Raw genomic sequence first — 14,047 nt, 5'->3', positions numbered from 1 at the left:
TGCCTGTCAAATCATGGTCTAAATCCCACCAGAGCTGGCCTGGTGTAAAGAACCAAGCAGAAACTGGAGCACAGCAAAGAAGGCAGGGATGGGGGATCACAGCTCACCCCCAGCTCAGGCATCTCCTGCTGGCAAACCTTGCATTGAGGCTCTTGGGCAGCATCTCTGTGATGCTGGCTGAGGTTTATCTGTGTGAGGGGAGCAGGACACTGTGGTAGGCAGAGTAAATCCAGAGACCTGCCCTGCTCTGGGGCCAGCAACAGAAATGAGTTCTGGTTTCCTCTGGCATGGGGTTGATTCTGCATTGGTGGCATCAGGAAAAAAATGTTTGCTTTCTTCTTTTCCATGTGTCTGTTGTGCCTGAAGCCCCCACCCTCTAAACTGCTGAGCAGGGCTGTGAGTGTCACTCTATTTTTCCCTTGGGGAGGGTGGTGGGGGGATGAGCCAAGTGAATGTCAGGGACACCCATGGGGCTAGATGGGATTTGCTTTTCAGGATCCTGCTAAACACCAATGCAAAAATCTACCTGCAGCTGGCAAATTCTAACCCTTTGCACCAGCAGCTTTATCCAAACCAGCTGAGCAATCACTGCTCAGGTTTTCAGGGTCAGGAGTCCTGCAGAGCCTTGGGCTGGTTTCTGTGGGGCAAAAACCACCCTTGTCACCTGGGCACACTGAGGGGACCTTGCCTAAGGACAGCAGTGGGATGGGGGATTTGTCCTCATGACTTAGAGCAGGCTCCAGGGGGTGATGGACCTGTCCTGGGCACATGGCACCGCTCAGGCACCGCTGCTCTTGTCTGTGTGAAGCAGTCCCAGGGCAGCACAGTGCACCTAGAACTGGTGGGCTTCGTGTCTCCTGGAGGTTCTGAGCAGCCCTCCCCACTGAGGGCCACTGGCAGACGTGTTTTTCCTACTGCTCCTTTATTTTCTTCTCTTCCATATTTGTGTTGTTCATTTCTTTAAGGCAGCTTGGTGAATTTTTTTTTGTCTTGCTTTGTTGCTGGCTTACTTTTCCCCCCCTCAAATCTTCACTGCGGCATCAGCAGCTTTTCATTGCAGGCCTCGCAGGTGGTGCAAGGGGGCAGGGCTGCTGCCAGGTAAGCTGGGAGAGCTGAGCACAGCAGCTCAGCCTTGTCCTGCATCCTTCTCCTTGCCCTTCCACCCCTCTCCCCCTCTCCATGAGCCCTGACAGTGTTGCTGACCTGCTGTGACCCGGGTTTGCCACCTTTATGTTGCAGGATTGAGCTGACCTCTGATCTCACATCTCTGTAGCAAGTACCTTAGGTCCTCGGCCACAAACATTCTTGCAAATCTTTTTGGTAAGGACACGCTGCTGCTTAGAGGTAGTGGTACCACTGGTAACACCTGGTCGTGTCTTGGGTGATTTTGCTTTTGGGTTATTTTCCAGGGGAGGGGTTATTTTGAGCTGCAGTTGGTTGCCTGTCCCACCTCCCTCCCCTTCTCCCTCTCCTTCCCTCCTCATAATAGATTAATGAGTCCACTCCCCTCTGCCTCCATCTCACTTTCCATGAGCACTCCAGGGCAAATGGGGGCTCTCACATTTGGATGCTCACCTCTTGCAGCTTGGATGCCAGAAGCTGGACATCCCACAGCCACTTCTCTGTACTGATTTGGGAAATTTGGGCTGCTGCAGAGGGAGGGGTTAATCCTAGGGTGTGTTACCAAAACTCAGACAGGTTTAGTGTGCACTTTTAGCCCTGTCACTCCTCCAGCTTTCCTGTGGACCAACAGGTTCCCACGAGAAGCAGCAGATGTGAGAAACATCCCAAAAATCTAAGTGGGTCCTCAGAGGCTGCTTGCTGTGTAGTTCACAACTTTGAATTTTGGGACTTCTTGATTTTGGAGATGCCACTGAAAATATTCCTTGCCTGTTCCAGAAGGAGCTGTAGGACTTCAAACAGGAGAGTACAGGCATGCAATAGATTTGGTTATTTAAGCTAAAGCCCAACTTCTGTTCTAACCTGCGTCCCTGCAGAAACTGTGGTTGTCCTGCCTACAATTCACTTGAGTCTTGTGGCTTCCAACTGGGGCTAAATCTGGACTAAAAGGGGAAGGAATGTGACCTTCACTGAGTGATGCAACTTCCTGCTTCGGTGACTTCAGCCTTAAAAATTAGAGTGCTCATGGAGGGAGGAGGACAGTAAATCCTTTTGGCAAATACTTCTGCTTGGGTGGTGGCTGTGCTTGATCACAACTGGTGGGTCACCAGTCCTTCTGGAACAGAAGCACGTAGCCTTTGCCCCCCTGGGGGAGAAAAACAGTCTGGGCAGGAAGGGGAAGAGTGCAGGGGAAGGATGCAGCCCTTGGTCCAGCCAGCACAGCTTATTCCCAAATCCTTGTCCTCTGCACCTGAGGCTTTTGGCCATCTGTTGTCAGCTGTAGCTGCCACAGTGCAAAGCTGGAGCTCAGGAAATGTGAGTCCTGGTGCTGCAGCTGCCCCTGCTCAGGCAGGGCTGAGCTGTGTGGGTGTGAGACACAACCAGGCTGCCTGAGAGGTGTTGCTGTCCTGGCAGGTCAGCTCCTGTGCAAGAGGGAGGAAGAACCCCCCAGTGTGCCTGCAGGGCCTGGCTGCCAGGGGTGGCTTGGAGTGGTCTCTGCCAGATGTTCTTCAAACCTCCCTTAAGGTTGAAAGCTTAGTGGGGATTTTTTCTGTTAGAAATGAGTTTGGTCAGGACTCTGCTGAGTGTTGACAGCTGCAGTAAGGCTCCACTCCTTATAAAAGAGAAAACAATGGGAGAAATGGCCCCCTTGGGTCTCTCTTTCAATTCTCTCTTTCCATGAGGGAAAGCAGGTCCCAGCCAAGCCTTGGTTGGCCTCAGTGCTGTCAAGGGTTGAGCTCTCAGTGCTCTCTCCTTGTCACTCTTGGCTAGGAGTGTTGGTGGGACAAAGAAGAGCAAATCCCAGCTGACAGGCTCTAGAAAGGTCTCTCCTCTCTGCCCTCTGGGATTGAGAAAGAGGTGGGGGTGAAGAGCCAGAAGCTGCCCCATGGCAGACCCATTGAACAGGGTCTGCTGAATGGCACCAAACTGCTCCTGACAGGGGCACTCCTGGATGGAGCAGGAGATCCCCCAGACCACTGCAGGGAAGATGGGGATAGCTGCCCAGTTTCCCTGGCTAATGGGCTCAGTTTCCACATCTAGGGGACCCATTCAAGGAGCAAACTCTCCTCCTGCCTCTCAATCCTCTCCTCTCATCTCCTGGCCAGCCACAAATGGGTTGAGGTGACACTGTTTGAATACAGACTGGGTTTAAGCCTAGGGCTCAACTGCAAATTGGAATTCATGCAAGGGGAATTGGATGGCTGTAAATATCAAGCTCAGCCCTTTTCTTAGTGGCAATTGAGCACTGGGAACTTGCCTCCTCCCCAACTGTGTTCAGAGTGCCTCTTGGTTATGAAAAAAACTGGGCTTGTACCCTGAAATTTCAGCAAGGCAGGGTAGACCCTGGTTCTAGGGAATGTCAGAGAGGAGAGACCTTTCTCTGCTCTACAAGGCATCCTGAATGAAAGTGGGATGCAGCTGTGGCTTGAGGGCCAACTGTGCTGAAGTTTGAATTTTGAATGAGACAATGCTGGTGATGACAACCCTGGAGCACACAAGAGCAGGAAACAGCTGCAGAGGTTTAGTGACTGTGCTGACAGACCTTGACCTATTTCAAACATCTCCACTAGCAGCCCTCCAAAAATAGGTGGGTGGACAGGCTAGAAGAGGTTTTGGGAGAGCTGTCCATTGGCATCTGTCCCTGTCCACCCCTTGCATTGCCATCACATAACCCTGGCCTGCCTGCTCGCTCCCCTCTCTGTACAGCATGGGAACCTGGCCTCGTTCTCCTCCCTCTCTTTTGCTAACCTTCCCCCCACCCAGTGGCTTTGCTGTCCTGTCCTGTCCTGTCCTGTCCTGTCCTGTCCAGCATGGTGCTTCTTTTGGATGAGGGAAGCTGGGTAAGTTTGGGCTTTTTGGGGGGTTGAGGGTTATTATTTGTTTGCTTCTCATCTTCTGCAGCACGATAGTCGCCCTGGGCTGAGGGAGGAGGAGTAGCAGCAAGGGGGGCAGAGCCCAGGGCCATGGCACTCTGCAGGACAGGGTGGCCACTGCTTTACTGCAGCCACCAGACACAGGGATGACACCAGCCATGGGCAAGGTTGCTTTCAGCTGCCCAACACCCAAGGCATGAGGTGTGTTTGCTTTCCAGCTGCCTCTTGTAGTAAAGGGCAAGAGTTTGGGGATCCCTGATGAGCTCCCCCTCATGCTCACTCTGTAGGTGCCCAAGTCCACTTGGATGAAGAGGAAGTCTACTGATGGCCTGGTGCTGTTCCCTGCCTCCATATCCCCAGGGGAAACCTCCTCTGACCTAGGAGATGTCAGTGGACTGAAGCCCTGGCCCTATTTATAGTCATGATTGAGTCATGAATCCCCAAAAGCTTTAAAAACAGTAACTCAGGATGCCTCCCTCAGAAAGCCAGGGAAGGGGAGGCCAGGAAGCCCCTTCCCATCTCCTCCTCTCCCATCCCAGAGAGGAAACCCTTGCAAACTCCCCCGTAGCCTTTGCAGGGTGTGAGTCTCTGACCCTGCCTTGGCATGAGATTTTAGTTCAGACAGCAACTCTGCTTGAGCTCCTGGGGTTTTTTTTTTGGCTCAGGTCCTGAATTGTCCTGGCTTGTGGCTGCTTTTCCATGTCTCCCTCACCCAGCGCTCATGACTTGTCTTCATCTGCTTCTGCTTAACCTTGCAGCATGGGCAGCTGGCTGTTCTCTGCCTGCTAACTCCCTGGGAGCCCTGCTCTGCCTGTGCTGGGCTCCCCTGCAGCTGGGACAGACCCAGGGATGCAGGAATTGGGGCATCTTGCCAGGCTGGGAGCAAACTGGTGTTCAGTGAACTGGAGAACAAACACTGAGTGATGGAGGAAAGCACAGCCCAGCCTGCCCATGGCTTTTCCCCCTGCCATGGTGTTGGCTGGGAAGGTCAGGAATGTTACAAGGGAATGGGCACATGAGTGATGGATGAGCTGGTCAGGAGCCCAAGCCACTTCCCTGACTTTTCAGCTATTGCTGCTTTGGCTGGGCAATGTGGGGAGATTCTGCCTCAAACCAGCTGTGGGCAAGGTCTGCTGGGGGTGGTACAGCCCCCAATGCCGCTGGCTCCTCACCAGCCCCTGTCCTAAAGCCAATGAGACTTTTGCTCCCTGGTCACGCTGGTCCTGGCAGCCTCGAGGCACAGCAGGTATTTCCCAAAGCCCAGAGCACCTTTCAACTTCTCTGTCCCAGTGGAGGAATTTCAGATTTGTATTGATGAAACTCTTTTTCGTATCTCTGACTCAATCCCTTCTCTCTTTTCTAAGCACCGTCTCCTTGTTCTGCATTTAAGTCCTCTCTGTGTTTTGCTGATTGGCTGAAGCAACTGGCTCACATTTTTGGGACCACCAGGTCCCAAAGCTTAATTTAAAGCTTAATTTAGTGTGTCATTCCTCATATTCTTCCTGCAATACTTTGAGACTGGGTTATAGTCACCACCAGAGATGGCAGCTGCCCCCATGGTAAAGAACTGGGGACAGTGGTGATGGGACCATGCCCAGCAGTGAGATGGGGGGGGACTCCCTGGGGAGATCTCAACCACCCATTGCCAGGTCTGCCCAGCACTAAGGGCTTTTATTCCCTGCACTTCCTCTTCAAGGGTGAATCCTAGTTTTGAGTGAGAAGAGTCTGGAGCGAGGTTGCTGTTCACCTTCCTTGCCAGGATTTCAGAGCAGAGGACTGATGGTTCTGACAAGGTCCTGAGCCAGGGAAAGGAGCTGGGAATGCTCTGTGCTTCTGAAAATAACCTTTTTGAGTGAAACTATTCCTTAAAAGGTCACAAGCAATTACCAGACATGGTTACAGTAGGGCTCTCCTTAGAGTGAGTCAGGACTCCTTTGGAAAGCTGAAGTCTATGAATGAGCTACAGATTTCCTGACCTGCTGTGGATTTTTGAACACATGAGAGACAGATGCACGTGGCAATGCCACCAGTAACCCCTGTTTTTCAGAGCCTAAGTGCTGTCTTCTCTCAAAAGCAAGAAGCCTTGTGTCAGTGCTGTGGGTGAGCTGGAGTGAAGGGAATGCTCCTGAGGCCACCAGGACATGCAGTTTCCATGCTTCTTTGTGACCTGCAGTCCCTGAGCTGCCCTCATATCCCAGGACCTGTTTTTGTCTGGGCTCCTTATTCTCCAGCTTTTCCTTGCACAGAACCATGTCCAGCTGACAAGTCATGTGATTCAGTGACTTGGGCAAGAGCAGAGATATCTGGATAATCTTTATCTGAAGAAAGGACACAGCTTCTGGCAAAAGATGACCCTAACGTGGTTTGATTGATGAGCTGCTGGGGGCAAGCATGCTGATCCAAGGAGAATGGAAAGGAGGGAAGAGCCAAGGATAAGCAGTGGCTCAGATCTCTGAGCCTCCATCCCCAGCTAATTAACATTTCCAGTTTCCATGGCTGAAATGGCAGAGCTTCTCAGCCTGGGGGGTTACATGGCCCCAATGTCCCAGAGAGGAACTGCCTCATGCTCTCTAGTCCAATTCCCCTCACAGCTTGCTCCAAGACCAGGAAGGGATATCCCTGATGTGCAGATGGGACTTTCTGGCTCTGATGTTCATCTCCATTAGGACCATGCTGGTTCTGAGGTCTTCTCACCCCAGCTGTCAGCCTGGCCTTGTGGAGATGAGAATTCCTGTGAGGGACTCATCCACCCTCTCTGATGTCCCCCATCCCTCCCTGCTCCACCTGTGGCACTCTGGAGGGGACCTCCCCTCCTGGGCCCCTGTGGCAACGAGCTTATGCCCTGCCACGTGAAATCTGATTATGCTTGCGTGACTTGAGCGGGATGATCCGCTCCTCAGTACCGCGGATCCTGCAGAGCGATTATCTACTCTGGGAAATTTCTTTCTTTGTCCTGATGGGATGGCCACCGAGCCTCGGCAACGGCGCTCCAGTAACCCCGGTGCCAGGGGATGATCTCCCATCTGGGCTCCAGTACCCCCAGTGACATAGGATGATCTCCCATCTGGGCTCCAGTACCCCCAGTGCCAGGGGATGATCTCCCATCTGGGCTCCAGTACCCCCAGTGACATAGGATGATCTCCCATCTGGGCTCCAGTACCCCCAGTGACATAGGATGATCTCCCATCTGGGCTCCAGTACCCCCAGTGCCACGGGATGATCTCCCATCTGGGCTCCAGTACCCCCAGTGACATAGGATGATCTCCCATCTGGGCTCCAGTACCCCCAGTGCCACGGGATGATCTCCCATCTGGGCTCCAGTACCCCCAGTGCCATGGGATGACCTCCCATCCAGGCTCCAGTACCCCCAGTGCCACAGGATGATCTCCCATCCGGGCTCCAGTACCCCCAGTGCCAGGGGACAATCTCCCATCTGGGCTCCAGTACCCCCAGTGCCATGGGATGATCTCCCATCCAGGATGTGGGGCACCGGCCATGTCACAAGGCTGCTGGACAAGGCAAGATTTTGCAGAACAGCGAGGAAAGAATGAGGCTGTTCCTCACCCTCACGCCATGGCTGGCAGGAGCAGGAGACTTCCAAACGTGGCTCAGGTGTTATGGACCATGAACCCAATTGAATCGAGGAGGAATGAGGCTGGGGTGTGTCTGAATGTGTTTGTAGGCTAGGTGATGTGTGTTGTAGCTTGCCTCTACCCCAGTGCAGGTCTCTGTGTCCATGGGCAGCTGTCCAGCCTTGGGCCAGTTGTTTCCTGATGTGGATGGTTCACCCATGAGAGATGCTGGGGCAGTAAGGCCCGAGTGTCTGGAAAATTCCGGCTGAGAGCAAGGGACCACATTTTTTAGAGCCTGGCTCTGCTACATGGAGGGAGTGCCTGGATGTCCCCACACATTAAACACATCTCACCCTCCTTCCCTGGGACACTGGGAGAGCTTCCCATCAAAAGGAAGTGGCCTGCAGGGAGTCTGGGGATTTTACCTCCTTCCCTTGGACAGATTCATCTGTAGAAAGACTGAGAAAGTTTAGCAGTTCAGGCACACCACCCTGTGAAATCAGCATTTGTTCCTGGCTCATCTGGCTACAGGTGGGAAGACGAATCTGGGCTGGTCAAGGGTGCCAGCAGCCCCAAGAGGCTCTGCAAAGGACAGTGAGGCAGTAACCCCTGGAGTTAGTTTGGCTTCTCCAGTTCTTATTAGTAGCTCAGAAGGGTTGTAACTTAGCTTGGTGCCAGACAAGAGGATTTGCACTTCTGATTGGGTTTCGACTATCCTGCTGCAGTTGATGAATCAAAGTCCTTCTTAGAGGCATGAGGTTTGCAAACAGCAGCTTGTCCTGCCCTGAGGGGGAAGCTGCCTTGCCTTCCCCCCAACACACACACCGAGGGCTCTCCCTGCTCATTTATGTGAATAAAAATGAACCACCCTGAGGAGTGAAATGACTGAAATGATTTCTCTCCCTGTTTCTCTTTGCAGACCTGAAGACTATATGAAGTTGTCCCTAGCCTCCTCCTAAAGGCATCCCTTGGCATCATTAAAGGCTTGAGAGAAATATCAAAACCAACCAAACACACCCATAAGAGAAACCCAAAACCCCTCAAAACTTGGGATCCCCTCTTGGTCTGAAGTTGAGTTCTACAAAAACTCCTGTCAAGTTTGAGGATATCCTATTGTGTGGCTCCACGGACTGGGGCAGGGCCCAAGCAGTGACTTGAGTTGTGTTTGGGGGACTGGGAAGAACCTTCCTCCCTCTCCCCCAAGCAAAACCCAAAGTGAACACTAAATATGCAACAAGTCTATTAGTGGTGTTGGCTTCATATATTAGGCCATTAAATTCATGTTTTTCCTTTCCTGGGGGAGGCAAACCATAGCTCTGCTCTCAGACCAGCTGGAACCTTGTACCAGAATCTCAAGTTATTTTGTCCTGGGGTCAAACTCCTCTTTGTTGCTGGGGGGTGGTAACTGCCTGTGATTTCCAGTGTTGTACAAAGCTGCTTTACTCTTTGAGGGCTGGAGGGACAAAGCGGGGTCCATGTGAGGGATGGCAGATGATGGCTGGGCTGACTCAAATCTTGCTTCTGTAGTTATTTTAGCAGAGAGCTGATTCTGTAGGTACACAGGATACTCAAGAAGTGATGAGGTTTGATGGTTTAGCTGTTCTGCTAGTGGTGGAGAGGCCACACTTAGGCTGCTGATATTATCTGCATCCTCATTTTCCCTACTCCAGCTCCCAGGAGGAGAGACCCAAGGAGGCAGCTATGGCATCAGGGGTTCCCTCTGGCTCAGGATGAGATAGTGGAGGTCCTGGGAGAGGCCCACTCCCCATTCCTCTGCCTGCTGGCTGTTCCAGTGCCCTCTTCTCTTGCTGCTCCATGGGAGCCAGAGCTCAGCGTTGCCCCTCAGCTCTGTCACACAGAGCACATGAATTTGGCTGGGCAAATACTCAGTTTTAAATCAAACCCAGCTGCTTTTTGAAAGAGAGAAGAGGGTCCAAGTCCTTTAGTGATGTTGTAGAAACACCAGGCTGGGTGGGGATGTGTCCTCCAAAGCTTCTCTGTCACTGCCTTTTGGCTAACACTGCAAACATATCAGGAATCCAACAGGCTGCTTTTTTTTTCCCTTTTTAATTCCTATGCAGACAATACTTGAAACCTTGTACACAGTTGTCCTTTCCAGCTCCTGGGGTTGGCAAACTCTTCCTAAATGGGCTCGTTTAAGGAACAGCAGGAGGCTTCAGCTTTAGAAGAGGCTGGGCTGCCCCCTCCCAGCCGACAACTGCAAGCATGTTCAGTGGTTTGCATATGAATTAAGGCACATCTGGACCCTCTGCTTCAACATCCCGCTGGTACAGCCTTTGTCTCTCCTGGGTACTGGCTGGCTGGCTGTGTCCCAAGCACCCAACTATGCAAAGAATGCCTTATATCCGTTGTGTTTAAGTTACATGGCAATATGTACATCCAGCAAAGTCGGTAGTTAAGTCCAGATTTTGCTAGTGGCAGCAAGTCAAACTCTTTCTTCAACTCAAATGGCTGTCTGGGTATTTTTTACTTTTGTTTGGTTTTGTTTGTTTTGTATCTGATGGTGGCTCATACAAAAGGACTGTAATTCTAGTGGCTTGAATCTGTAAAAATTGCCTTTGTTTGGTCCAATAAACCTTTGAATAGTTTATTTGGTTTGTGCTTGTTCTCCCTACCTCCAGCAGCTTGTAACTTCTTCCTCAAGAGATTTGTGTTGGAAATCTGGATTTTAGGTTAGAAGTACATTCTGCCCTACTATGACTTCTATCCCATAAATGATCACATTCCCATAAATGATCAGAGGGAAAATCAAGGATATTCCCCTTTTTCTGCTGAAGCAATGCAGTGTTGCATTCCTGCTCTTGTTTGGCTGCAGAGCAATTAACAACATTCCCACTGCAGAGCTCTGCCCAGAATTTCAGCTGCGGTGGACAGGGTGCTTAGCAGTTCTCAAACCCCAGCTCTCTAACATACCTATGGCTCACTGCCCCAAACCTCCAGCTAACTGTAAAAGTCTTGGACTGAAATGTCTAAAAAGAGACTAAGGGAGCTAAGTATGCAAATGTAATTGACTATGAAGAAGAATTAGGCTGCTTCAAAAATCCTTAATTAATCTATTTTGTTAGTAATAAGTAAAATCCTGTTGGACCTCCTGAATCCAAGTAGTTTTGAGGACAGCATTTATGAGAAGAGAGAATGAATTTATTTGTGAATGGGTTATGTTTGATCTGAACTCATCCAAAAAAATATCCAAAAGCAAACCAAGCTGGATCACTACAAGGTTGTTTTGCAAGGTCACCTCTGATAGGAGAAGCTCCTCTTCAAAGAGTTTCATGTTCGTGGTGCCATACTCTTCCTTCCCAGGCTCTTTTCTCTCTTTATCTTTGTTTTGCTGTCCCTTTGTTGTAGATTGTGTAGTGCAGAGAAGTAACAGCAGAAACAGCTATTTTTCTATTTTCCAAATGCAGAGTCATGATGTTTAAAGTTGAGGGGAGAGCCAAAATGCATTGATGTTGTGCTTCAAAAAAAGAGAGTGAATATTGCCTGTGATACTGAATTTGGAGACAAGGAAATGGGGCTTTGGAGAGGTTTCAGCAGTGCTGGTGTCTGTGAAATAAGAAGTGAGGGATGCAGACCTGTGTGAGCACTCCCAGCTGGGATGCACTGCAGACACAGGAGGCCAAGCTGTGTATTGAATTTCTCTACACCAGACTGGCAACATGCCCTCTGGTGCCCAGTGGTGATCTAAAATAAAATATTGATCACTCATGACCCTGCTTCCCTTCCTCTCATCTGAAAGGGCAGCTGGATGCTCTTTCTGTGAGCACAAAACATTACAGAAGAGGAAAACAAATCCAGGCTTCCATAAACAAAAGATCCCACATCATTCTCAGGATTTGTTCGGCCATAGGACCTTTGCATTTTCATTGCAATGGAAAAGAACTGGCAAATGAACTTGCTTTAGCCAGGATCTGCTTTTTTCCTGCCCTGTTTGCTTTAGCAATGTTGAAAAGACAGGCTGCTGTTCCTGCTGCTGCTGTGGCTTAGCTCAGGAAAGGGGGAAATGCAGAGCAGAAGCTCAGGGCCACGGGAAGAAGGTTCCTCTGCTCATTCCTCACTATCTTCCTCTGATCTTACTCCTGGCATGGTGGCTGCTGGTGTGTTGATGCTGTCCTTTCAAGCAAAGATTGTGCCCTGGTTTTGCCTGTGAATAGTTATTATTGCTCCTCCTGTTACTGGAACAGATGATAGCTTGTCCACATAGGCCTTGCAGGAAAATTACCCCAGGTTGTCCAGTGGCGTGCATTTAAATGGATTAATTAAATGGTTTAAAGTCCTGTGTGGGAAGCTGGTTGTGGCAGGAAAGAGGACTCTTGACAGGGTGACCACGTGGGAGTAAAAGGCAGATTCTGTGTTTTTAGCCCATGGGAGGTGCTGAGCAAGCAGGAGGAGTTGGGATTGTGGCAGGTCTGTGCTCTGAGCTGTCACTGAGTTCTGGCCTGACGCTCATGCAGGGACAAAATGAGCCTTGAAGTTACAGGAACTTCATCTGCCTTGTCACAGCCATAAAGCACCACATCCCCATTAGTTCTTTCTATCTCCCACAGGAGAGTCAGGAACGAGATGTGCTAGGCAATAGAGCAGCATGATCCCCATCAGGTAGGAGTCTGGCAGTGGGAACATTCCATCCCTCAACCAGCCCTGCCTGGAGCTATGTGCACATTCATCTTGCCCCAAAAGGGAATTTTGTGCAGTTCCATCAGTTCATGAGCTACCTGCCAACAAATGGCACTCCTGTGCTGCCCACCCCCTGTACCCCCCAGTGATGAGCAGTATAAATCCTCCTACAAATAAAGCCCTGCCACAGATACTAGTCTTCATGGGATGTACAATGGTTAACTGGTTCAGGGTAGGGAAAAATCAAGATATCTTCTGACAGGGGAGAAGGGTGTTAATCATCTACTATGGGACTACCTGGGGATTAAAAATCTGAGCTAGGTGTTCCACTGGTCAGCCTCTGCCACCACAGGGACCACCTCACTGCTGGACTGGCTACCTGGGTCCATCTCACCATTGGACATTGGCAGACAAACTCGAATTAAAGCAAATTCCTATCCGTGATCTTATCTTCCAGGAGCTGATTAAAATCATGTCCACATTGGGAGGTAGTCTGCTGTCTAGTTTCAAGTTAGGATATGCATCTAAAATTTATTAGCTATTCCTGAATTATTCTGTATCTACATCCTCTCATTACAGAAGGAAAGCACACTGGGCTGTTGAATCTTAATCCAGGTTTGTTATGGAGTTTGCTAAACTGGGACATGTTGGTCATATAAAATTCCATATGTCAAGTTATCCTGAAAGTTTGAGCCTAGATAAGCCCTAAGGAGCTCCAAAGCCAGTGCTAAAGCAGGCTGGTTTATCTCCACGTTTAGGGAGCTGCAGAGAGACATGCAGGGTGATGGGATAGATGGGAAGGAGAAGAAAGGAGACCCAGAGGCTATCTCTGCCTTATCTCACACAGACAGATTCCCTGCAGCCACTAAGGTTTGCACAGTGACCTGCCTTTGGCTCCATGTTTCGTTTGACAGTGATGTTCTTGCTCCTGGACTGGCTATTCCTACTTCTTCTTTCTTCTCAACAGGGTTCAGAGAGAGCAGCTGGCTGCCATCTTCAGACTGATGAAGGAAAAAAGTGACACGTTTGGAGAGATGTCAGAAGGGGACATGAAGGAGCAGCTCAGACTGTATGATATATAACCCTGCAGCCAGGGGAGGTTGTGCCCAAAAGCCATCTTGGCCCTCGTTCTGCAGGACACTGGAAGCTGTAGTGCTTTAAAAATATCTCAGTAGTTATTTTGCAGTTCCAGATTGTTTTGCAAACACGTGTAGGCCTGTGATATGTATTTCAAAAGACTTGTAATTCCTCAGCCGTTTAATAATTTTGCTTTGTAGAGCTATGATCTCGTACAGCGATTTTTTACCTCTTTTTGGCTGGGTCCTATGTCTCAGTTCTACAAAGCTGTTAAACTCACTTCTTTTCTGGCCAGGCTTTATGCAAATGAACTTTCAGGCCTAGTCTTTCTCAGTTTGACATGTGAAGAAAGCCAAAGATGATAGGTGTAAAATGGATGAAAATAATAGAATAAATCAGGTTGAAGGGTCCTGTAGTCCAACCTCCTGCTGAAAGTTGTGAGACCAAGGTGGGTTACTCAGGGCTTTATCCTGTTGGGTCTTGAAAACCTCCAAAGATGGAGACTACCTTCCTCTCTTGGCAGGGAGGCTTCCAGCCCTACAGTTAGAAAACAAACACCAAAAGCAAGGCATCAGTGCCCTGATCAGGGCGTGTTGCCCCTCATCTCCCTGGGAGGAACACTTCATTCTCCTTCAGGCTGGCTTTTGAAACCAACCCAAGCTGGTTCTGGCTGACCTCACTAAGATCATCCTCATGCCTGAGGAAGCAGCAGCAAGCTCCAACCTGGGAACACAAACATCTCCTCACACTGGTGCGAGGACCACA

General features: G+C 50.1%; 1 protein-coding gene across 3 annotated transcripts in view; it reads left to right on the top strand.

The window, feature by feature from the left end:
* MXRA7 (matrix remodeling associated 7) overlaps positions 1-13,697 on the top strand; it is a 28,167-nt gene extending 14,470 nt beyond the window's left edge. The window contains exons 5-6 of one of the 3 annotated variants that reach the window (XM_050981413.1): positions 1,240-1,320; positions 8,487-10,178. In XM_050981413.1, the coding sequence (XP_050837370.1) occupies positions 1,240-1,273 (34 nt within the window). In that variant the 3' untranslated portion in view covers positions 1,274-1,320; positions 8,487-10,178. Of the gene's footprint in view, positions 1-1,239; positions 1,321-8,486; positions 10,179-13,172 lie in introns of those variants that run through there. The other 2 variants (XM_050981412.1, XM_030231857.2) reach the window with 2 other exon arrangements.
* The last annotated feature ends 350 nt before the right edge of the window (positions 13,698-14,047 follow it).

This window comes from Serinus canaria, chromosome 18 (genome assembly GCF_022539315.1).
Source record: "Serinus canaria isolate serCan28SL12 chromosome 18, serCan2020, whole genome shotgun sequence".
NCBI classification, from domain to species: domain Eukaryota; kingdom Metazoa; phylum Chordata; class Aves; order Passeriformes; family Fringillidae; genus Serinus; species Serinus canaria.
Note: the sequence above shows the minus strand (reverse complement) of the source record. Positions and strands in the feature narration are given on the sequence as shown.